Source organism: Echinops telfairi, unplaced genomic scaffold (genome assembly GCF_000313985.2).
Source record: "Echinops telfairi isolate 266 unplaced genomic scaffold, ASM31398v2 ScPeMD7_2291;HRSCAF=2852, whole genome shotgun sequence".
NCBI lineage: Eukaryota > Metazoa > Chordata > Mammalia > Afrosoricida > Tenrecidae > Echinops > Echinops telfairi.
Window position 1 is genome coordinate 11,208,584 of NW_022106189.1, and position 23,650 is coordinate 11,232,233.

A 23,650-nucleotide genomic window follows, 5' to 3' on the forward strand; every position below is an offset into this window, starting at 1 on the left:
AGTCAGAGCGACCCTATGGGCAGGGTAGAAGCGCTTCTGGGGTTTCCAAGACTGCAAGTCTTTGTAGGAGTAGAAAGCCTCATTTTTCTCCCAAGGAGCAGCTTGTGGACTTGACCTGATTTGATTTTACAGTTAGCAACCTAATGCATTCTCAAAAGGGAGAATGCATAGTCCACTACGCCACCACAGCTTCTTGTGGTCAGTGATCCAAAGCTAAATCCAAACTCATTGCCATCGAGTTGATGCTGCAACTCTCTAGGGCAGGGTAGAACTGCCCCTGTGAGTTTCGGAGAATATAACTGTTTATGGGAGTAGAAAATTGCATCTTTCTTCCATGGTTTTGAACTGTTGACCTTGCAGTTAGCAGCCCAATAGGTAACCACTATGCCAGTAGGGCAGTACTGGTATCTATTAATTACCAGGTTTGCCTTGGGAAGAGAAAAAGGGGTGTTTCATCTGCGTGGTACATGACTTGTATTAATTACCCCCCTGTATTAATTATTCTTCTGTGGAATAAGAGTTGTATTCTTTGCCTCTCTTGGAATCCACCCCCTTGTCTATGAGTTTGAAGTTCTTGTCTTCTCATCAGAAAGTAGTGTATATTTCCCTGCCCTCTGAGTTTAGGTTTGATCATGTAATTTCCTTTGGTCAATGGGAGGTTAGCATACATGCCTGGACTAGCAGAAGTTTGAAAAGTATATCTATATCTCTCTATAGATATGAAGACATTGATATAGTGAAATCTCGGCTGTCAAAGTCAATTTGTTCCAAATTCATGTTCGAACATTGAAAAGTTTGAAAAGTGAACATATTTTTCCCAAAAGAAGTAATGGAAAATCAAATAATTCGCTCTGAGGCTCCCAAATTACACTTAGAAATTCGTTATGGAGGCATTTAGCCTTCCTGCGTATCACTGTCTTGGATAAGCTATCACCATCAAGTCGTTTCTGATTTATCCAAACTAACTAGCGTTTCAATCTCTTCCGTGGTCTAGATTCTGCCTCGTGGTTAACGATTTCACGCCTTTTGCTACAGTAGCTGCTTTAATCACTTTTTTTTTGCTGTTGTTGGTAACATCATATTGTCTTCAACCACCAAATCAGACCGAAAAATGTGATTAAAATTTCACAATGCCTTCCTTCCTTCCTTTCTTTAATTCTTTCGTGGTTCTCACAGCTTTCCTCTTAGCTTGACTGCTGCTGGCACTAACTTTCTTGGAGCCATGTTTATGCTATTTTATGTAAGTAAAGTGCAAACATAAAATGACAATGACGGATTTTTTAAGCGGCAGCAAAAGCACTAAGACAGGTGTCGGAGGGGAGAGGAGCTGAGCGACTCACTCTTGGCCCACACACGTGTTTTCAAGTCAGATCTTCAGCTGTCTATTGAGCAAAGTTACGAACACCCGCAGACCTTTTTCAAACTTGCTGTTCGAAGAGTGGAAAGCTAGAGCGTGGAGCCACTCGACAATCAAAGTATCACTGTGTGCATGAGAGAGATGCCTCCTACTCCCGTAAGAGCCACAGGCTTGGACGCTCAAAGAGGCAGTTAAACTCCGCCCTATAGGGTTGTTATTAGTTGGAATCTACTCGATGACAGTGAATATGGTTTATTGAATATATATATATAAGGTTTAGTATCAGAATAAAACAAAAAATGGCTTACGATACACATTATTTCTCTCTCCAGCTTTAGAAGCCTTGAAAAGGAGAACAGAGCTGATAAGCCTGTGACAGTTCAGAAACGTAGGCTCTATTACTGGTCAACCTACGTGTGGCTTCCATTCCCAGGGCACCTAATGGTTTAAAATAACTGAGGGCGCTCCAGCTATTACATCCATACTCCAGCCATCAGAAGGGAGAAAGCAGGAGCTCATTTCTTCTCTTTTGAGAATTTGCATATACCACCCCCCATTTGGAACACATTGGGAGTTAGGCTGCACCTAACTTCTAAGAAGGGTAGGACCAGTCCCTTTCTCCCAGGAGAGCTAAAAATCAGATTCGTTACAATGTACCATTCATTACTTTAAACTCTGAAGAGAACTAGCAATCCTTCCTATGCTGTGCACAATCCTTTTATTATTATTAATAATAATAAACAGTAATAATCTAAGGCAGGACATCGAGTTTATTATCCCAATTCCATTCTGCATGGTATGACCTTGGGCAAGACTCTCTGCTGCGTCCCTGCGGCTTCCAGCTCTTTTCTGACTCAAGGCTTTGCACTGGATATTCTTTCATCCCACTGCGATCGGACTGTCTGGTTTCTTCCATTGATCAGATCTCAACTCAAGAGTCACTTCCTCAGCAAGGCCTTTCTGGATTCACCACTGCATCCAATGTTGGGGGCCTCAAAGTCGATTTTTGACTCAGCAACCTGTGCCTCTTGATGGGGGCAGGTCGCCAGCTCTTCCGCCCCTGAAATGGCTGGGTGGGTTGGAATCACCAGCTGGTGCATAGCCATTGTGTCACCAGGGCTGCTTTGAAACAAACGTCGGTTCCACATCCGTCCTTACAGCTTCTGGGTCTTTACCATCATAGTTGTTGTGTTGCTACCGAGTCCCTGACAAGCTTACTTGTCAAATGGCTGTGATGGGGCCGAAGCTCCACGAGGACTGCCTTGCTCAGCGCCATGTCCCCAGTGCTTCGGGTGGTGCTCGGCACCTAGCAGCAACTCTGCCGATTCCTACCTACGGTAGTGGGGAGTGGGCGAATACTCTATTAAGTGCAGGTCCCACCTCTAAGAACTCACTTTGGATAAGGAGAGAACAATAGCTGGAAAATTCAGTACTAAACACACTGTGGGTTTAGAAGCATGGTCTCTGGCAAAGGGAACTGAGAAGATTTCTTTCATGGCAGCTTCTCTACAGAAACCAGAATCCTTCCCCACTTGCTTCTGGAAGCTCTGGGCAGTGGGCCAATGGCAGAAGTCTGTGGTCCAGGGTCCTGGTTCATTTCTAGGCAGTTCTTTTTACCCACAAAGCCAACAGAAAATGAAAATTTGTGCATCCAAGAACAGCAATCAGAGCGTCGTTACCTTAGCCACTCCCTACAGTCACCTTCGTTTTCCAGCTTCCAAACCACGGGGCGGATTTCTTCAGACCCCCAGGCTGTGTGAAAGCCCTGGCTTCCCAATCCTCAAAATAACGACCACACCACGTTTCTCGGTACGCAGTACCTTTGCCGTTGTGATTGCATGAAAGCTTGTCAAGCAACCCTCTGAGGCCCCTCAGAGCTGAGATTCCAAGAGAGCTGGCCCTAGCTTCCACTCACTCAGCTGGAGGAGGTGGAACTGGTCTCCCAAATTCAGAGCTTGTAAGCCCACACCACTCCTCCCTAACCACACTTCCGTCTGATGGTGAAGCATATGAATTCTAGTAAGCACCTAAGTACACCTGCACACACCTCTACACAAAGCCATCGGGGAGGGAGGGGGGAATTCAGCTGAAGCAGTGGGCAGAGCCAGCTGAGAACAATAGGGCCGGGTGAAGGGGAGTCAGTGGGGTTCCCTGACTGCCTTGCCATGGCCGCAAACCTCATCACGTCACGGTCTCCTAGGCCGCTGCCTCTCTCCTTACCAAGGCATCAGCTGGGGCTTCGCTGCTGATTCCCACACGATGTGAAAAGCTCTTAAACCCCCGCTGTATTTTTAATGGGGGCAGTAACTAATTCAGCCCTACGCCACCAACCTTCAAATCAAATCTTTTATTGGTACTTACTGAGTGCTCACCTGGGCTCCATGGGGCTAGGAGAAATCCGGAGCTGGAGAGGGGCCAGAGCCTGGGGTCTGGAGAGCTCCGGCACACTCCTGTCTGAAGTCTTGGCTCTGCCCAAAGGCAGGCCCCATCCCACCATAGCTCTCCTCATCTTAGGGAACACTGATGCCAGCCCCGAGATCCTCCCTGCACACAGCTGTGACCTAAAACGTGGGACAGAGTGCCCTACATTCTAAAGGTGACTGCCCATTCTGTCACTGGCAGGAGCCTGCTCCGCACTGCACAGGTATGAAATGGTTTTGGAAAAACTGAAGACCCCACTCATTTGGGAATGTTTCATGAAGTGGCAGGAGGGATCTCTTATGTCACAGAAGGCCCTGAGAGGGGAGTCAGAAGATGGTGGGCCTAACTGCTCCAAATTTCACACCTGTGACTTAGAACATTCTAATTCAGCACCATCGGTCTGCCTGCTTCATTTCCACTCTGCAGAGGGCAATCATCTTGCGCTTGTGAAGTTAACCCAGAAGGGTTGCCCCCTTGCAGGTTCAGAAGCCCTGGCCTCTGGCTAACAAGTTGGCAGGGTACCAGCCGGATGGCCCTGTGAGAAAATGGTCCTCGTGTCAGCACTTCCGATCACACTTCACTCTGGGTCTGGGAACCAGCGGCGCCCATCTCGGTCCTTGGGTGGGGGGTGGGGGCGGGTGTCACTGCTATTCTCATGTTGTAGTTGTCCTCACGTCAGCTCCAACGCCCAGCGGCCTTGCTTACAACAGAACAAAGCGTGGCCTGATCCTATGCCGCCCACATTATTGCTGGGAGGGTTTGCCCTCATGCTCAAGGACCCTCTGCCAATAGGGTGCCCTCTGCTAGCCGTTGGCTTTGCTAGGTGACAAGTCCAAAGTAGGAAAGACAGGGTAGCTGTCCTTGGCACTGAAGACCATCCGGCGGTACTCTCCAGTGCTGTTGTTCCCACACGTGCCTTCTCACCACGGCTCAGCAGCCAGCACCAGAACCCGTTCTGGCTTGGATCTGGGCTTCCCGCTCGAGCACCTGCAGCCAGCACGAAGGAAAGCCGCCCTGGGAGCAGAGAGGGAAGCAAGGAGACAGCCAGGCGCGAGCACAGTAACACCTGCTTTGTGCCTTGGAAACACTGCATACTTACGCTCAGGTCTCCTGATCCATAAAGGAGGCCATCCGAGTACCTGTCTCGAAAGATTCTTTTCTGACTTCCAAGGCCACAGCCTCGCTACATTCCATCCGGGTCCTTAGAGACCTGTTTTCAGTTTCCCACCAAGTTGATTCCAACTCAGTGCGACCCCACAAGTAGAGTAATGCTGCTCCCCGGGGCTTTCAAGGTTCAAGTTTCAGAGACATGAACAGGCCTGCCTTCCAAGAGGCCTCTGGGTGGGTTTGATGGCCGTCCTTTCAGGTTGCTGTCCAGAGCCTGCGGCCATGTGCACCACTCAGGGACTCTGGTTAGAAACTCCTCATTTCTTTGCAAAGGAAAATAGGGTTTATTGTGTGCAGATCCCAGGGGGACCTGGCTCAGGAACAGCCCCCAACCCCCAGGTGACACCAGTCCCCTCCTCCCACATGCCACACCCCACTCCAGGCCAGGCAGGGAGAAGAAAGCCAAGCAACCAGGTGCTGATCGCATGGATTCCCTTTATTGGACTGTACTAGTTACTGCAGTCAGATTAAGTCACATTTAAAAGCAGACCATCCAGTTGCACTGAAACCGATTATATTCATTACATAGTTTTAATCACTGTCCGGTGAACTGGCAAATCCAATCAAAGCATTAGTCTTTAATTAAAAAATTAAAAGGAAATATTCAGACAATAGCCAAGCAATCACATCACAATGCACAATTACCTAGAATTGCAATTAAAAAGTAGTTAATGAACAGGGGAGGGTAAAAACAAGAAAAGAAAAACAACAATTAAAAACAAAGAAGCAAAGAAAAAAAATCACACTAATTCTTTTTTTTAAAAAAAAAACTATCAATATAATACATGAAGGAACAAAGGACAATAGCCTCAAAAAGCGGTTTTCTCTAACTCTAGAAATGTAGTCTGCGGCAGAAACTCTAAGAGCACACTAGCTGTAGCAAGACAATAAAAAATACTGAGCATGGAATACTTTTAATCTCTGCCATTAATATTCATTTCCAGCTGCTTATAATAGCAGCGCCTCATGGCCAAATCATTAGAGTTTTACATCTGGGTTGCAAATGACACTTTGATTGGATGTAATGTTCAAATGGCCCTCCCCACGGTGTCTCCGGCAAGCCTTCTGCGGAGAGGTGTCCTGTCGCGCGGTCCCTCACTGTGCGTGCTGGCTCATCGTGTGGTTCTGTAAAGGCGAAGAAAGGAGACATGCATGAGGGCAGAAGAATGGTGAGCATGCCTGGCCCCTCCCACTCGTGCATTTAGGCCAGGGACCCAGCAAAGTGGCTGTGTTAGGACAAAGCAGAAGGCAACGAGGAACAAAGTGCTCTGGGGACGCAGCTGCCGAGATCCCGTGTTAATCTGGACCGTGGGGCCGGATTTCTGTGGCTGCCAACCTGGGCCTTCAGACATCTTTTTAAACCATTTGGGTCTTGCCACAGGGACTGGCAAGGCTGAAGGGAAGGGGAAGAGGGAGGTGGCAGGAATGGAAACTACCCGGCACTCCACGCCACCTCCCTTTGCTCTAGCCGTTCCGAGGAAATGATCTTCTGGTTGCCTGCAGGCCTCCCCCGGATTGCCCTCTGGTCTTCCTCCCCAGTGGCTGCTTGGAGCTCAGCAGAAGGAGACAGCAGATGTGCCATGAGAGGCTCAGGCCAAGAACCACTCGAGTGGGCACAGCCACGTCCAGGCAGTGGGCGGCCCAGGTGTCTGCTGCTGAGGGAGGTGACAGGTCACCAAGCAGGCAGGGAGGCCCTGGGAGCAACCCTGCCCCTCATCTCTGGGGGCCCACCCACAACAGCACTCAGGCCTGACAACAGGGCCCTTCTACAATGTGGCCAAATTCTCTTGGGAATCCAGGCCCCAGGCAGGCCCCCTCGGGCCACATGCATCCCTCATGTCATGGCCCAAGGCATTTTCTCCCTCCTGCCAGCTGGACCGGGGCAGCAGACTGCCTCCGAAGGAGCCTGCAGCGCAGGGCTGAAGGTGGGATTTGGCCTCTCTGAGAGCCAACCTTTTGTTTATTTCCAGTGGCCCATGTTCCAAATTCAGTCCAGTATCATCAAAGCCTCAGGTGGTGCTCAGCCCGGTGCCTCCCAGGGAGGAGAGGAAGCCTGGCCCTGCTTAGAGACGGCACAGGCCCTGATCACAGGAGCAGTTTCTTTGTTTGGGTGATGATTGTTTTTAAGTACTTTACGTATTTTAGAACTCTATTTTGACCAGAAATATGTGCCTAATTTTGTTTTTTATGTTGACCAGAAATATGTGCTTTTCGAGTTATATTTCAACATGGTAAACACTGACAATTTAGAAAGGAAAATTTCTCCTGATCTCTCCTCCCACACATCTGCATGTTGGCGTGTGGGTTAGTGGTGGGCAGTGAACTACAACATCAGCAGTTCAAATCCACAAGCAACTCCACAGGAGAACGACAAAGCTTTCTGCGTCCATGAAAATTTACAGCCTGGGAAACCCTCGGGAGCAACTGTACTCTGACCTGTAGGGTCACAAGGGTCAGAATCAACTTGATGGCACGAGTTAACAGTACAGAGCAAATTACTCCAGAATTATTTTCCTGAAGGACATCACTTATTTTGTGCATGCTTGTCTGCTGTGGCTACATTACTACTGTTTTGATTTAACTTGGGGAGCAGCTTTTGCATATACCTCTGCCTTCCCAGACCTGGGCACTTAGCTTGCTGGGCTGAACCAACCAGGCAGCTGTGCTGATGACCACCAGGGGTCAGACACGGCACTGGAGTCAGTGGCCTGAGCTATAATACCGTGAACTGTGCTGGGGGCCCTGGGGACCAAGGCAGAGCTGGGGGAACCCCCTTCTCTAGAACCTAATGAAGCTCTCTCTGGCAGCCCCTTTGCACCACAAGTCTTTGTTGCTGCCTTAGTGGTGATCTCCTGGGCCCAGTTCATAGCCGAGAGGCAGCCCTGCACTCCATTCTCCTGTGTTGACGCAGGCCACGCAGCTGGTATCTAGCAAGCACATGTACTCTGTGCCCATGCAGGCATTTCTCTGTAAAGAAGCAAAACTAAACCCACTACCGTGGGGTTGATTCTGACTCTTAGTGACCCTATCAGACATGTCCAGGGCTAAGTCATTACTGAAGCAGACTGCTGCATCGTTCTCCTGCAGAAGTGGCTGGTGGGTTTGAACCACCAACCTTGAAGATGAACAGCTGAACTCTTTAATCCCTACACCACCAGGCCTCCTACAATGGCCTTACCTAAGAGGTAGGAAATTGTAATGAAACGAAACTAAGTTAATTTCAGAGAAATTAAGAGTAGTTGTCTATGGCCACAGATAGAAAGGATGAAGGCTGAATCTCGTCGGACAAGTGAAATGCAGGAGAACCAGGGCCTTCAGTAAAGGCAGGCCCTGCTCTGTAGTCTGCAGCTGGGCGAGCACCCAAGCTGAATCCTGTCCCCGCTCAGCACCAATCATGGGCACAAGTTCTGCCAGTGTGGTCTGGAGCTTTGGTCTGGGTACCTGGACCCAGTTAGCTGAGGCCACAGAAAGGATACAGGTGGTTTCCATAGTAACCCCTACCCTCCAGCCAAGACACAAGTTCAGGGACAGCCAACAGTCCTCCAGGGAGCCAGACTCACACCCCCATAGAAACCATCCTCTTCTACCTTCTAAGTGTTGGCTGATTCAGTTACCTCTCCTCTCTCCTCCCTCCAACCAAGCTATCCTGTGCATCCTCTAAGCCAGCGGCCACATCTCCATCCCCACAGTCTCGCACAGCACCTCCCACCCATCTGCATGCTTCTTCGGTAGCACTGATGACGAACCTAATCAAGACTGGTCTTCTCTCCTGAGCTACATGCAGCTCTTGACCCTAGCATTTGGCCTTAGGCTGGGTGAACACAGTTCCATGGGGGCATAGCAGGCAGAGCATGCTAGGGGGTAGTTTGAAGGTCTTGCTTTATTTAACCCCAAGGTTAGCAAATTAAAGCCACTCAAAAGCACTATAGAAAAAAGGTCTGGAAATCAGATTGCAAAAGATCACAGCCTTAAAAGCCCAATGGAACAGTTCTAGTGGGATGGCCAGGACACAAAACTGACTCAACAGCAGTGAATTTAGTTTGGAATTTAAGGTGGGGAGTGGGGGAGAAGGATGTTGGGAAGTGCAGGCATTCAGAGCTCAGTCTCCTGCTTTCCAAGAGTGCTTTCCTGAGCCTGGCAAAGCGGGGCCGCTCAGCGCTTTGGAACGGATGAGCCTGGGAGTAAATGCGTGAGTAAAATGCACAGGGAGGACTCAGCTGTGTGCAAAGAAAGGACATTCCAAGAGAATGGTACAGCAAAGAGAAAGGCACCGAGGCGGAGAGGGATATCAATAATGATTGTACAACAGGAACAGTACAAGCAATGTCACTAGATAATACATGTAGAAGTTGATGGATTAGAGAATGTTTTGTTGCTCTATTTTTGCCAAAATTGAAAAAAAAAATGACATGAGTAACAATGAGCTCCAGTGTGGCAGTGATGGAGAAAACTGTGGTAAGACCGTTCAACTCAAGAATTCTAGATGTGGCTAAGCCATTGAGTCATATAATGTGTGGATGAAGTGCCAATAAAAAGTGTTAAAAAAAAAGAAAAAAGAAAGAAAAGCACAGAGGCTGGATGGTGCCTGGCAACCATTGTTCTGAGGGGGGACCCTGGCAGGGGCTCCCAACTCAGAGAGTGCCTGGAGGGTCAGTGGGAGTGCCTACTGACCAGTGAACGCCGGAGCCTCTCAAGCGTGGACTTGGTTCCACAGGCAGCAGAAACCAGGGATGGTGTTTGATTTCCACAAAATCTTCAAGAGTCCCCAAATGATGACATGCCCTCTTTCCAGGATACTAAGGTCAGGGCCAGTATAACACACATGGTCACAGCAGTTCACACAGGCCCAAGAAATTCTGGAAGTGGAAACCCACTCATAGAACTGCTAGCTAGGGCAATGCAAGGGAAACCATGCTGCTTCTTGGATAAAAATCATGTGGTTTTCTCTATATAGAGCAGGAGCAGTGGTTCTAGAAAGCGCTTCCTTAAAGAGGGTGCTGAGACATAGGGGAAAAAACACCATTCCCTGAAGTTGTGCACGAGTAAAAGCCTAGAATGTTACAGGGATGGAAAAATCAAAACTACGTGGCTAAGGAGGTAGATACAGAATCGACTTAGAAATGTGTGATTCAACCCTGCTGGGTGCTAGGCTCCAAGCTGGGCACAGAGGGGCCAAAGCCAGCAGGGCCCAATCTTTCCAGGAGCCTGTGTCTACTGGGGACATATCCCACTTTTTGTGTGAGCTCAATGGGGCAGCTAGTCAAGGACACCCAAAAATATTTTGTGTGTGTGTGTGTGTGTGTGTGTTGGGGGCTGGGGGTTGGTGAGAGGGAAGGGCAGTCTCCGGAAGGGTGGAAAAGACTGCTTGTCATAGGTCTCACCACTCGCCAATCACACAATACCTGTGCTCAGTGACTCCTGGCAGACGGCGACAATGAACTCAGTTCAATAACCCTAAAAGAGCCCTGCTCTTCCCTACAGCGCTAGGCTCTGGTTGGAGGAGCGGGGAGCTTCATCAAGCCTTCTTAAAGAGCTCCTTCCACCCGGCATGGTTCTCACAAGGGCATTTCGGCTTAATGTCTATTTCTCTGTTTATGCCTGTGCTATATTTAGCCCCTTTGGAGAGGGAAGAAAATCGTTTTTTAAAGACACTACAGGCCCGGTAGATGAACACTGCCCAGTACTATAAAGGATAGGGAGGGGTGGGGAGAGGGACTGGAAGTCTGGAAAGTGCCCAGAGGGGAGGGCTGGCAGCCGCATGGACAGTTCTGCCTGCCAGGGAGACACAGGTGTGGGGCAGAGAAACAGGTGAAAAAAATAAAACTGGAGGGGTGGGTGTGGCTGGCTGTGGCCAGATCTATCCATGCACAGATGAGATACAGGTTCCTGGTGTGGCCCATTAGTTATGGGCAACAGGACGGCATGGAGCGAGACAGAAAGCTCTATGTTGTAGTTGTACTATGTACTATCTGGGCTTCTAAGTAGAGCCTTGGACATCAGCACAGGGTCTCTGTCATGCCCTTGACCTCTGGAGAGAGGCCCAGCATTTCACCAACACGTCCATTCATTCATAAAATCCTTCCTGAGTCCTCACTGTGGCTGCTGCCACACGCTGCTGAAAACTAAGTGGCAAAGCTATCTTGGTGCCCAACGTGACCCAGCACAGGCTGGTCTGAGGCCCATCTTTCCCAAGCACTGACACACAGGTGGAGGTCCCATGGCAGTTCTGCCACCCTGTGGCGACACAGTGCCCCAACACCCACTGTCACGCATTATGTGCACACATTCACCCCCACACTCCCACACTGGCACACATCTACCCCCACACTCTCTCTCTCACACATATGCTAATGGGTGCACTCAGCCAGACGCATGGGCACACGTGCACTCACACTCACCCACACTTCTGTGTGTCTCTCCTCTGCCCACTGTAGTCTGCACCCGAGGATGCCTTCTTCAGGGCACAGGTTGGCTTCTTATTCCTTGATCTAGATAGGACCCTGTCCTCCAAGGTGGGGACCCTGTCATTAAGAGATGCCAGGTGTGCGGACAAGGTGCTCAACAGCTCCCATTAGTGTGTCCACACTTGCCCTCCTGACAAGCCAGGACTCTGTGAGGCACCGACTGTCCCTTTCCTGCTGGTGCCCCTTGGCCCCAAACCTGCTCTGAGTGTGCAGGTGCAGCGGGAGCCTCATAGAGGTTTGATGGGCTGGTCACCTGAGCCCCTCCCAGCTCCTCCTGTCAGATGGCTGAATGGGGAAGTCCATGACCCCAGCACTGGCACGGTCTCAGGACTGTTCTTGGGGGTGGGGTCCTGGGATGGCCCAGAGACTTGAGCAGCAGCCATCTGGGGGGACTCACCCTCATTCCCCTCCCTCAACCCCTTTCTCTAGAACTCCAATAGGCATGATCGCTTTCTTTCTCTACTTCCCAGGGAACAGAGTGAGCAATCTCAGGGATACTCCACGAAGAAAGGGAAAATACACATTTGATCGCTTGCTCACTCCCTCGCTCACCGAGTTCCTTTACTGAAGCCCCTGGAGGGCAGCCTCTACTGTACATCAGGCCTTAGGTGGGCAGTGCCATAGAGGTGAAAAAGCCCAAGCTCCTCCTCTGGAAAGTCCACAGTCCCATTGAGTGAGCGTGTGTTGGGGGTGGGGGTGGGGGATGGGTGGGAGTAGAGGGCTCCTGTGAACAAATCCTTCATCTTGTAGCAGAGGAAGGCTGCAGTGGACCCAGCATATCCCACCCACCCTGCTCTCCTGGACTCAGCTGCAGCACTCACATGGCTTCCCTTTGCCCACCTTCCCTCCCTCTGGTTCCTAGTTGAGACACAAACCATGCTGCGGCCCACCCTCCACCTCCACCACCCTCATCCCCATTGCCCTACCACTAGTCCACCTCTGGGGAGCCTGGCCTTCCAGGTGAACATGGCAGCAGGTTTAAACTAAGCAAGGATGCAGTGGGGCACTCTTAGTTGTTCATTCAATGGACACAGAGCCAGTGGAGGGTAGAGGTAGATGGAATGGGAGGCATATCCTAGCCTTGTTCAGGGTCATGGTCGATGGACAGGTAGATTTCACAAAACGGACCTCTAACTGGGAGATGCTGGAGGAAGAAGCTGGCCTTCCTGCTGCCCTGTGAGGATGCCTTAGGCCTTGCACTGGGCTGGGAGGAGTGAGAGTGTTGATGAACACAGCGGACAGGGACTGCACACTTACTGTGTGCCAGGCCCAGTTCGCAACAGTCCATCCAGGAGAACCCACTGATGCCTCACAACAACGTAATGTCAACATTATTCCTATTTCACAGATGGGAAAACTGAGGCCCAACGAGGTGCCCTGGCTTGCCTGAGGTCCTAGGCCTGGAGGTGGCAGTGCCAGGCCTGAACCTTTGTCATCTGCCCGCAGAGCCCACGGTATCCATGCCCCGTTCTGCCTATGAAATGTGAAAAGTGCAGCATATGTTGGGGGAACAATGAATAATTCAGCTTGGCAGAGGCACAGGCTATGTACTATGGAGACGAGCCTGGAAGGGAAGGCGGGGACCTTATTGATGAGGCTCCTGGATGCCAGACAAGGCAGCTTGCCCTTAAATCTGGGCCATGGGGAGTCAGCAAAGGTATGTGAGCTGCAGAGTTAGAGGAGCTGCAAGCCAGGGGGAGAAGCCCACACCTCCAGCCCAAAAGGTGCCTCAACAGGGCCCTGAGGGCACTCACCTTTCTCTCCTCCCTGCCCAGGCCCTCCTCAAATCCTCCTTCCCCAAAGATACTTCACTTCGTCTTTCCCTTTGGGGAGGGCACCAGCCTAAGCAGCCCTGCTCCCCTTTCTGCTGTGAATCACCTGGGCAGCCCTTCTCTGCTTGTGAGCACTTATTTTTAGAAGCATTTGACAATCGTCCAAGGGTCTAAGACGAACAGATGGCCTGTCTTAAAGGCTCGTCTGTTCGCTAGTTTGCACTTCTGACAAACGGTAAGCGCACTCGAGAGCACGCCAGAGCCTGAGCTGAACGAATGCTCACAACACAATTTAGCTAATGCACATCATTACAATGAGGGGTGAATGATGGCCGAGGTTCCCTGTAAATGCCTGCCCGGTGACGCAGCTGCTCCCCCATGGCCCAGGCTGCAATGTGGATGTGCCCCACACTCCCAGTGGTTCCCGTCCTACACACGGGACCAGGCCAGGGCTGCATCTTGTTGGTGTCAAGGCTCTCAGGAAGCTGGTGGTCCACTCGTCTGGACAAAACTCTGCAATGCCTATCCTATTAGGCACAGGGAACCTGAAAGGGTGTGTGAAGAGGGCTCTTCTGTCCCTGCCTCCCAGACAGTGAGGCAGATTGTCGTCTGCCACTCTCGGGAAGCAGGAAGTGAGCACTGTGCCTGCTTAGCCAGGGATGTCTATCTCTCATGTGAGTGCATGTGCAGAACTCCTAGCCTTGAGGGAGATCCCACTTTCAGTGGTGAGATCGTTAAGGTGTATTGTGCCAACCTGGCCAATAAACACATGTGAGACTAATTGAAGGGTAGAGAGATAAATGGTTCCCTGAGCCTCACCTTTCTAGTTCTTGGCTCTTTTGCTTTCTAATGGTCGGACCGGGGTGCAACTGCCTTAGCCAGTTCCCTGCTTCAGGTGACAAAGCTCACTTCCTGCAAGACTTCCCTGAGGAGAAGCCACATGGACCTACCCCGATGCAGCCCTGGGTGCTTAAGCAGCCATTTGGAGATCCCCACCAGCACTGAGATGCTTACACATTCACTGATTCGGCTTTCCTCCTGCAGTCGGTGTCATTGCGTGTGTTTTGTGAGACGGAGGAGGACTTTGTGGATTGGTGTCAGACATATGGGCTAATGTTGGAATTGTGGGCTTGGACAGCACTGGGTTGGGATGCTTTCTTAATGTACACTTACCCTTTATATAAACCTCTCTCTTACACATATGAGTTTCTGTGGATTTGTTTCCCTAGTCTACCCAGACTAACACAAGCAGTAAAGGGGCGTACTGCAGGGTCTGTAACACACTTGGCTGCTAACTAAGAGGCCAGAGGTTTGAGTCTACCAGAGGCACCTGGTAGAGAAAAGGCCGAGGAACCTACGTCCGGACGCCGGGGTGTGCAGTTCTACTCTGACATTCCAGGTCCCCATCAGTTAGAACCGACTCCACAGCAACTGCTGCTTTGCTTCTTTCTTGTAGAATCAAGTTCAAGAGCAAATACTAAGAACCTGCAAGTCACCAGTGGGCTTATCAGGAAGTGCCACATCCCAACAGGCCACTTCTCTGAAGGCGCAGGCTGGGCACAGGCTTCTCTTGTTCTCCCCACTGCTCCAGATGGAGAAAGAATCACTCTCGAACCTCTTCTCGGCAGAACCCTCGAGTTTCTGAGGCACAAAAGACTAAGGCCAGCCTGGCCAGCACCCAGTTCTACGAGCAGAAGACAGCTCCCTCCCGTGAAAATGTGGGAGAAAAATGTTGTTTTGAAAAAAAGAGTCCCAGAAACTCCCCGGGGAGGGGGACTGCTGTGCTTTGGAAATAAAAATCCCCAGAGGATAGATTATTAGGAGGGAGCCAAAGCCTTCTATTAGGAGCCCAGCCCGTAAACAGGCTCCCATCCAGAGTCACCCAACAAAACAAGGGGACTAATAATACCTGCCCAGAGGGACCACAGCCTCAGGGAGCCGGCACTCCGAATGCAAACGCCCTAGTCAATCTGTTTGCGAGCAGAGAATCAGAATCGCAGGCCGGCCACACAGGGAGAGTTTTATAGCTGTTGCCACAAGCAAAGGAAGAAGCAAGGACCCTCTAGATTAGCCCCTCCCTCAACAGCACCCATGGCTAACCGCAGGCCCTGAATTAATCTGGCCACCCAACTGCTGCTGTTTCTCCAACGAGCAAGCCCCTTAGGAAATGGTGTATCCAGGAGTTAGGACTAAGGACTGAGTGAGTACCAGGTGATGATGAGATCACTTCTGTGGGCTTTGTTGGGCATGCTGTGTTGGCCATGCCAACCTGGTGGGTCACTGGGAAAACTATTCTAACAATATGAGCCAAGCACCTGCTTGGAACCAGCTCCAGGAGACAGTTCAACACCCAAGGGAACAAAGGCCTCTGTCCTCAGGGAGCCCGCCTCAGGGCCCTAAAAGGGATGCTGACAACCAGATGCTACAGGGGTGCATTGCCTACTGCAAAGCCTGAGGCAGGCATGATCAAACGGCACTGAGAACGGTGACGGGTTCATGGACTTCCAAGACCCAAACAGGAAGGAGCTTCTCTTCCCACCTCAAAATGCATCTGGGCATAAGACCCAGCAATTCCACTTCCAGCTATAGGAACATGCACAGCAAAGTCGAACCATGACAGCAGCGTTCAGTGCGGCACTATTAGCAACAGTGCAAGGCAGAAACAGCCCAATGCCCACCATCAGTTAATGAGAAAAATGTGATCACTCACTGGGATATTGCAGCCGTAGAGCGAAATGAAGCCCTGATATGCGGAACAGCAGGGGTGGACCCTGGCAACAACACGCTGCGTGGATTCACTCAGCTCCACCAAAAGGGTTCACTTACAAGAACGATCTAGAGTAGGCAAATGCATTGAGCCCACAGCTATTCTGGTGATTAGGGGCAGGTAGAAGGGGGAGGGGAGGTATTGCTTAAGAGGTATGGAGTTTCTGTTTAGAGGAATAAAGCACCTGGGCACAGACCGTGGTGAGCGTTGTATCACGTATAGGTTGTAATTCCTGAACTGTGCACATCAAAACGGTTGAAACGGACAATGCTTTTTATATGCATTTCACGGCAATAAAAATCAAAACGAAAAAAGCCACATCCATGGGTCAAAAAGAAAAAAAGAGGTAACACGTGGAAAACTTTGGGAATCACGCCCACTGTTCACGTCAATTCCATGAATAACATATGAATTCCCAGCACTCAGTCCTAGAGGGCCGGAGGACACCTCTGATAATGTGAAGCCACTGGTCTGGGCCGAGGCCTGGAGATGAAAGGCCCAGGCATGCTGGGAACCAGTGGGGTCCGGGCCCTCAGGGGCCTGTGGAGGCCGCAGAGCGCATGTTGGTCAAGCACAGGCAGACCTCTTCAGCTCCGGGCGCTCACTGCCACAGGGAACTGTGCTCCAGTGTTGCCCGAGCTCTAGTTTTAGTCAGGAGAGCTGGCAATCTCATTTTACATAAAATTACGATCCCTCGCTGGCCTGTAAGTTCCCAGAGGCAGGAACCTCATTTTTGGGTCCCCTCCTATACCTCTAGTGTTGGCTCACAACATTGTACTGGGGGCCAAAAAAAGAAGTGACTATTTGAGGTTTCACCCTGTTCTGTAAGCCTCCACGACAGAGCAGGAAGACACGAGCAAGAAAAATGGATGCCCCCCCTCGCCACCCCCACCCTGGCCAAGGACAAGGCAGATTGGGGGAAGAAAGGTCAGATTCCCCACCAAGAGCCGAAGCATTCATGGCTGTCCCAAGGGCAACACCCCCCAGGCTCTGGTTCTGGGGCTGGTAGGGGTGCAGATGATAGTAACCAGGTGCTGCCTGTGCCTGGGATGGCAGAAGGGAGCTAGCCACAGCCTCCAGAGTTGGACATGCCACGTGTCAAGTGGACTTAGCCTCTGATATGCCTCCCTGTGAGCAGGGTCTTCCTGGGCTTTCGTCAACAGCACAGCTCCCAGGGCCAGGCACAAAACACGTGTCCTGAAGAACTGTGGGGCGAGGGGCTGCTCACCCCACAGAAAGGCCCGAGGCATACTGCCAAAAGAATTATGCTACAATTGTTTCCAAATTGAGAGGACCGAAACCTCGATGGCTTTCAAATCCCACTTGGTGACAGTCTATGTGCACAGCCAGTTGAAGGTTTGTGCTATGCATCGAATGATTGGAGGTTCAAATCCACCCAGAAGTGACTTGTGGGGAAAAAGGCCTAGCAGCCTACTTCTAATACAATGAGTCACTTTATAGAGTCCAGTTCTGCCGTGACACAGCTTCATGCCCACAAGGCAGAATCAACACTGTGACAACTGGTCCTGACAGCGCAGGCTGTGGGAGGAGGCACCTCTGCAGACATTAAATATTTGCCATGTCAAAGAACAACAACAAAAAGGTTGTGTGTGTGTGTATGCGTGTGTGGCGGTCCTTTCCCTTGATTATTTCCTGGCACTTTACAACTCTTAATTATTTGATGATGATAATAATGAGATGAGCAAACCAAGGACCATATACTTACTACAATTCCACCACAGGCTGATTTCAGCTCATACTGAGTAGAACTGCCCCACAGGCTGCCAATGCTGTGAATATTCAGGGGAACAGACAGCCGCACCTTCTCCTGCTGTACAGCTGATGGGTTTGAACTACCCACCTTCAGGTTAGCTAGCCATCATTTAACTCATTACACCACCAGGCTCCTTAAACTCTGTCTAGAGTCGCTATATCTCACAAACCAAAAATCAGGGCAAGTAGCCAACTGCTGGCTGGAATATTTAAAATCAGGGCTGCACTAGAAAATCTAGGTCACACGGTCACTAATTACACAGAACACATGTGTCCAAGTCCCTATACTAACCTAGTTCTTTTAGATTTTACAAATGATATTTTAAAACGGTGACCATATCCACATCTAATTTCCTCCATATTTTTGCGAAAAGGGAACCTTTCCATCGCTCTCAAAATTCCTGGGAAATTAACCCTTTTGGAGAGAGTGCTACTCCCACAGAAATTCTGAGAGTGGTCCTCTCAACAAGCTTGGTTGTCATTGCTGTTAGTTACCCTCGAGTCAGCTCAGATGCACAGAACAAAACAGTGCGTGCTCCTGAACCGTACTCACAATTGTTCTTGGGCCTGAGTCCAATGATGAAGCCACTGTATCAGTCCATCCTCTGAGGGCCTTCCCCTCGACTCTACCAAGCATGATGCCCTTCTCCTGGGTCTACTCTCTCCTGACAACATGTCCAAAGTATGTAAGACAAAGGCTTGCTTTCCTTGACTTTAAGGCGCGCTCTGGCTTACTTCTTCCAACACTGACGAGTTTATCCTTTCAGCAGCCCATGGCACCGTCATTACTCTTCTCCAGCACCCCAGTTCAAATGCATCATCAATTTGTCTTTGTCTTCTTGAATCAGTGTTCCACGTTCGCATGCTTTTGAGGTAATAGAAAATACCATGGCTTGGATGAGGCACATCTTAGTCCTCAAACTAACATCCTTGTTCTAAAGAGCTCTTGTGCAGCCGATTTACCTAATCCAATAAGCCTTTTGATTTCCTGAGTGCTGCTTTCAGGATTATTGATTGTGGATCCAGGCAATCCTTGACAACTTCCATCTTTTCTTCATTTATCGTGATGCTACATATTGGTCCATTTGTGAGGATTTTAGTCTTCCTTACATTGAGTTGTAATCCAAACTGAGGGCTATAATCCTTGATCTTTATCAGCAAGTGTTTCAATTCCTCCTCACTGTCAGCAAGCGTATCCTCCTTGTCATTTGCATATCACAGGTTAATAAGCCTTTCTCCGATCCTGATGCCACATTCTTCTTCATACAATCCAGCTTCTCTGATGATTTGCTCAGCACACAGATTGAACAAGTATGGTGAGAGGATAAAACCGCGATACACACCTTTCCTGATATAAACCATGTAGTATGCCCTTGTTCTGTTTACACAACTGCCCCTTGATTCATGTTCAAATTTCACATGAGCATACTAAAGTGTTCTGGAATCCCCATTCTTCTCAAGGTTATCCACAGCTTATTATGGTACACATAGTCAAATGCCTTGGCCTAGTCCATGAAACACAAGTAAACATTTCTTGGCTATTCTCTCCTTTGAGCCAAGATCCTTCTGACATCAGCCATGCTATCCTTTGTTCCATAGCCTCTTCTGAATGGAGCCGGAACCTCTTGATGTTCCATGTCAATGAGCTGCTGCTGCAACTGTTGTTGGATGATCTTCAACACAATTTTCCTTGCATATGATATCAGTGATATTGCTCTATAATTTGAACATTGTTTGCTTACCTCGCTTCGGAAATAAACATGGTGATACCCCCCCACACACACACCAAATGACCTGTGGAATCTGCATAGCCCAGCCCTTCTTGCTGACAGACCCACAGGCCACATGCAGGGCTAGAAGTTCTGAGGATGGACCTAATCTGTTGTGATGAATTTTGTGCATGCACCAGTGATCAAAACCGAAGCTGAGACTGATGCTATTTAAATATCGCTACAGTTCTCGTGAAAGCACTTAAATGCATACCCTTGTTCATTCAGAGAGGGAGGACAGCTTGGTGCAAAGCGAAGTGCAAAGGCGATCCTCACCGCCCAGGAAGGAAGGGTTCTATGGCCCCCACAGTTGCTCCTGTACAATAGACTGAAGTGCTGTCTGCCCTCCACCAATCTTCTGGGATTATCTTCACTGCCCCATCATGACCCAAATGGTCTGCCCAACTCTTTCCCACCCAACACAGGGCAGGGCACACTCATTTCCACAAGGTAAACCTTTTATCTGTGTCCTGCTATGATCACCCATGGTGTGTGTCTTTGTGTTTGCATAAGCACACATGCTGATTTAGAGTAGGGAAGAGACAGAAAGCCAGTTGACATGAAATTGAAAGTAGGAGGGAGGAGTAATGAAAACTGCAGCTGTTGGCCCTTATCTTGACCTCAGTGCTGATCGAAGAGCAGGTAGAGAGAATCAGCAAGCAAGGTGTGTCATCTACATCTTATTAATAAGCTTTGCCTCCAATCCTGATGCTGTGTTCTTTTCTCCTTCTTCCTTTTTTTTTTTTTAAAGCTCAAAAGTGAATCACCTTTATTTATAGAAAACCGTATTGTTAGTAAAGAAAATTTCCAGGAGACATGCAATGGATAAATCTAGAATGGACAAGTACATTTTATTAATTAAAAGATCATTTTATCGGGGACTCTTACAGCTCTTATAACAAACCATACATCAATTGTATCAAGCATATTTGTACATAGGTTGCCATAATCATTTTCTAAACATTTACTTTCTATTGAGCCTTTGGCATTAGCTCCCCCACTCCACCGGTGACCCCTTGAGAAACTATAAATTACTATTATTTTCATTATCTTACACCGACCACTGTCTCCCTTCCCACACGGTTTCTGTTGTTCATTCCCCCTCATTGTATGGCACCACTGAAACACACAATATTCCTCTGGATTCTTGAGGCTTCCTCACCCCCATTATCATGACCCCAGTCCCCTTCTGTTTGAACAACTGACTCGTCATATAATTTGATAAGATCTTGTTCATAATTTGTTAAGATCCACACAGTCAAATAATTTTGAATAGTCAATGAAACATAAGCAAACATTTTCTGGTATTCTCTGCTTTCAGCAGATATAGCTGACATTAAAATGATACCCTTTGTTTTATTTCCTTTTCTGATTCTGGCTTGAATCGTTGGCAGTTCCTGTCAATGTACTTCCACCACTCGTCTGTCAATGGTGGCTTGTGTGCTGCTCTGATGCTGGAAGCCATGCCACTGGTATTTCAAATTCCAGCAGTATCACCCGAAGTGAACAGGTGTCAGTGGGGCTTCCAGATTAAGAACACTGAAGAAGGACTTGGCCCCCCACTTCAGAGGGAGCAGTCACTTAAGCATAACTTATACATAACTTCAGAACATTGTCAGATACTGAGGGCTTAATGAAGGAAGTAGAGCAATGCCAGAGACCATGTTAGCGGATGGGGCCTTCTGCTGCAAGGTCCCCAAATGTGACTTGGAAGGAACTGCTTTCTGGGAGGGGAGCAAACCATGGTGACCTGAGTGCAGGAAAGCCTGCAGGAGTGGGGTCTTGGGATCTTCATTTGCAGATGTGGGACGGCTCAACGTAAGAGAGAGGGCTTCGAAAATCCGCTAATGAGCAGAACAAGATATGTGCGAAGTACGAATCTACTAAAGTTGGAAGTTGTCAAAAATGAAATGGAATGCGTACAAGTCAATATCCTAGGCATTAGTGGTCATTTTAAATCAGAAAATCACATGATTTATTATGCCTGGAATAACACAATCAAGAGGAAAAGCATGGTATTCGCTGTCTAAAAGGACATGGCAAAATAAGTCATGAAATACCATGCCATTTGTGAAAGGAGTATAGCCATCCACCTTCAGAGAAAACTACTCAATAAACATATTATTCAAATTTATGTACCAACCACGAAAGTTAGTGCTAAAGAAATTGAATAATTCTATCAACAACTTTAGTCAGAAATTGAACAAATATGCAATCAAGATGTATTGATAATTATTGGAAAGTTTGAAACAAAGAGGAAGGAACAGTAGTTGGAAAATATTGATATGGCAATAGAATTGAAACTAGATTGCAGGATAGAATTTTGCAAAAACAATGACTTGTTCATAGCAAACATCTATTAAAAACACAAGAGGCTTCTCCATATACATGAACCTCCCCATATGGAATCCACAGAAATCAAAATGACTTCATTTGTTGGAAGAGATGAAGAAGTGCCACAACACCCTAGGAATAGCCATTTTTCAAGCTAAAAACCCCCACCCTGCCCCAGCACACATGAAAACCACCAACTGTCCGAAGCATTAGGAACCCCACCCCAGTTCCTGGAACAAACCATTCTTTGTAAAAGGACAACATCTTGCCACTAGCTTAAAAGTAGCAAGCTCCTGTTCCAACTCTCTTAACTAGCATTCTTCGCTAGCATATGCGTGTCAGAGTGGCTTAAGCAATAGCTGACACTCTGACAGTCAACCCCACCAGCAATAAACTTTGTCCTTCCGGATACTCCTGTCGAGGTCTCATTTGTAGTGCACCTTAACACTTGGAGGCCCCAGCGAGATCCTCAACCCCAGATTGACTGGGCAGAGCGAGACTTGAGTAGTGGGGAGGAGGAGGGGCACCACGTGAGATACTCCGCATCTCCACTCACTAGTCTCGGACTGCTCCAAATGGAGAAGGCGTCACTTCCAGCCGAGTCAGGGAGGACACGTTTTCATCCAAGAGCTGCTTGGGAGCCGACTTTAAAAGACTCAAGTGTCTGTCTGGTATCGTGGTCTGGTTTGTTTCCAGTCCACAAGACTTGGATGCAAGGGTGGGCTGTTTAGGCTTAACTCTTGAACAGACTTAAGCTCATCTGGTATCCTGGTCATTTGGTTGAGTCTCAAGTCTCCTGGCAGTGGAGACGCTTGTTCAGGCTGATCTGTTTGGCTCCATGGGACCAACCAGCAGAGGCTGAGTGGGCTCCCACCTGCCTTGTGGTCAAGTCGCACTGGTGCAACGATGAGTCAACATCCTTTTTCAAGGAAGTTGACATGGCTTGGGGTTTAAGCTACAAAATCTTTGCTTAAGATAGGTTTCCACCCTGAGAAGGGCATGAGAAGGCGGACACCTGAATGGTTTCACTTTGTGGAATACCATCCCTAGGTGTGTCCACCTGAAAATGGGAACAGTCTCTGGTGTCTTGCTTCTTTTCGTCACTGAGCATTTGCAGCTGAGCCTTTCAGTTTCAACACTTGGGCTTGCAGTGACAGCACCTAAAGATGGGACTCCCTTGCAAAAGTCCCTCCTTAGACTCCTTTATATGCTTTGTGCCACCATTTTATTGGCTACCCGGTGTTTCCCCTAATTGTTTTCTATGCCTATTTCCCAGACTGAATTTCATTCTTTCCTTCTTAGCCTTGTAGAAGAATAAGATTATTATCCAGGGCCGCCTTTTCTGTGCAGGGTGGATTTTTAAAAATCTTTTCTTTGACACCTCCTCTTGCTGGGGACCTTTTTGCTTCTGATGAGGTTAATTTTTATCTCTTGTGTCTTTTCCTACTTCTTTAATTTAACCTTTTGTCATGGGACAAAAATCCTCTACACCCACTGCTCTTGGCTGCCTTCTGTCCAAATTTTCTGAAGGTTTTTCCAGCAGTGACTATGGATAATCTAAAATGTCATAAGGCAAGCTCCGCACCTTGTGCCAAGTGGAATGGCCCACCTTTGACACTGGCATGTTAGAGGTGTGGTCCATATTGTTATTACTTCTGACCCTGATCAATTTCCCTATATAGACTCTTGGCTCCCAATTGCCCATTTTCTGCCACCATGGGTCCATCACTGCACCCTCCAAAACCATCACTGTATCACATCTTAGTACCCCTAAAATGACCAACTGACCCCTCTCATTCTAGTCCCTCCACCCAGCCGCTGGTTCC

At 48.8% G+C, this 23,650-nt stretch overlaps 1 protein-coding gene across 3 annotated transcripts in view; it reads right to left on the reverse strand.

Annotated features, from left to right (window-relative positions):
• Positions 1-5,709: 5,709 nt before the first annotated feature.
• Positions 5,710-23,650, reverse strand: part of ZNF423 (zinc finger protein 423) — a 362,848-nt gene continuing 344,907 nt past the window's right edge. For all 3 annotated transcript variants that reach the window (XM_004704685.3, XM_045293660.1, XM_045293659.1), the window contains one exon: positions 5,710-6,070. In XM_004704685.3, coding sequence (XP_004704742.1) covers positions 6,041-6,070 — 30 coding nt within the window. In that variant the 3' untranslated portion in view covers positions 5,710-6,040. The remainder of the gene's footprint in view (positions 6,071-23,650) is intronic.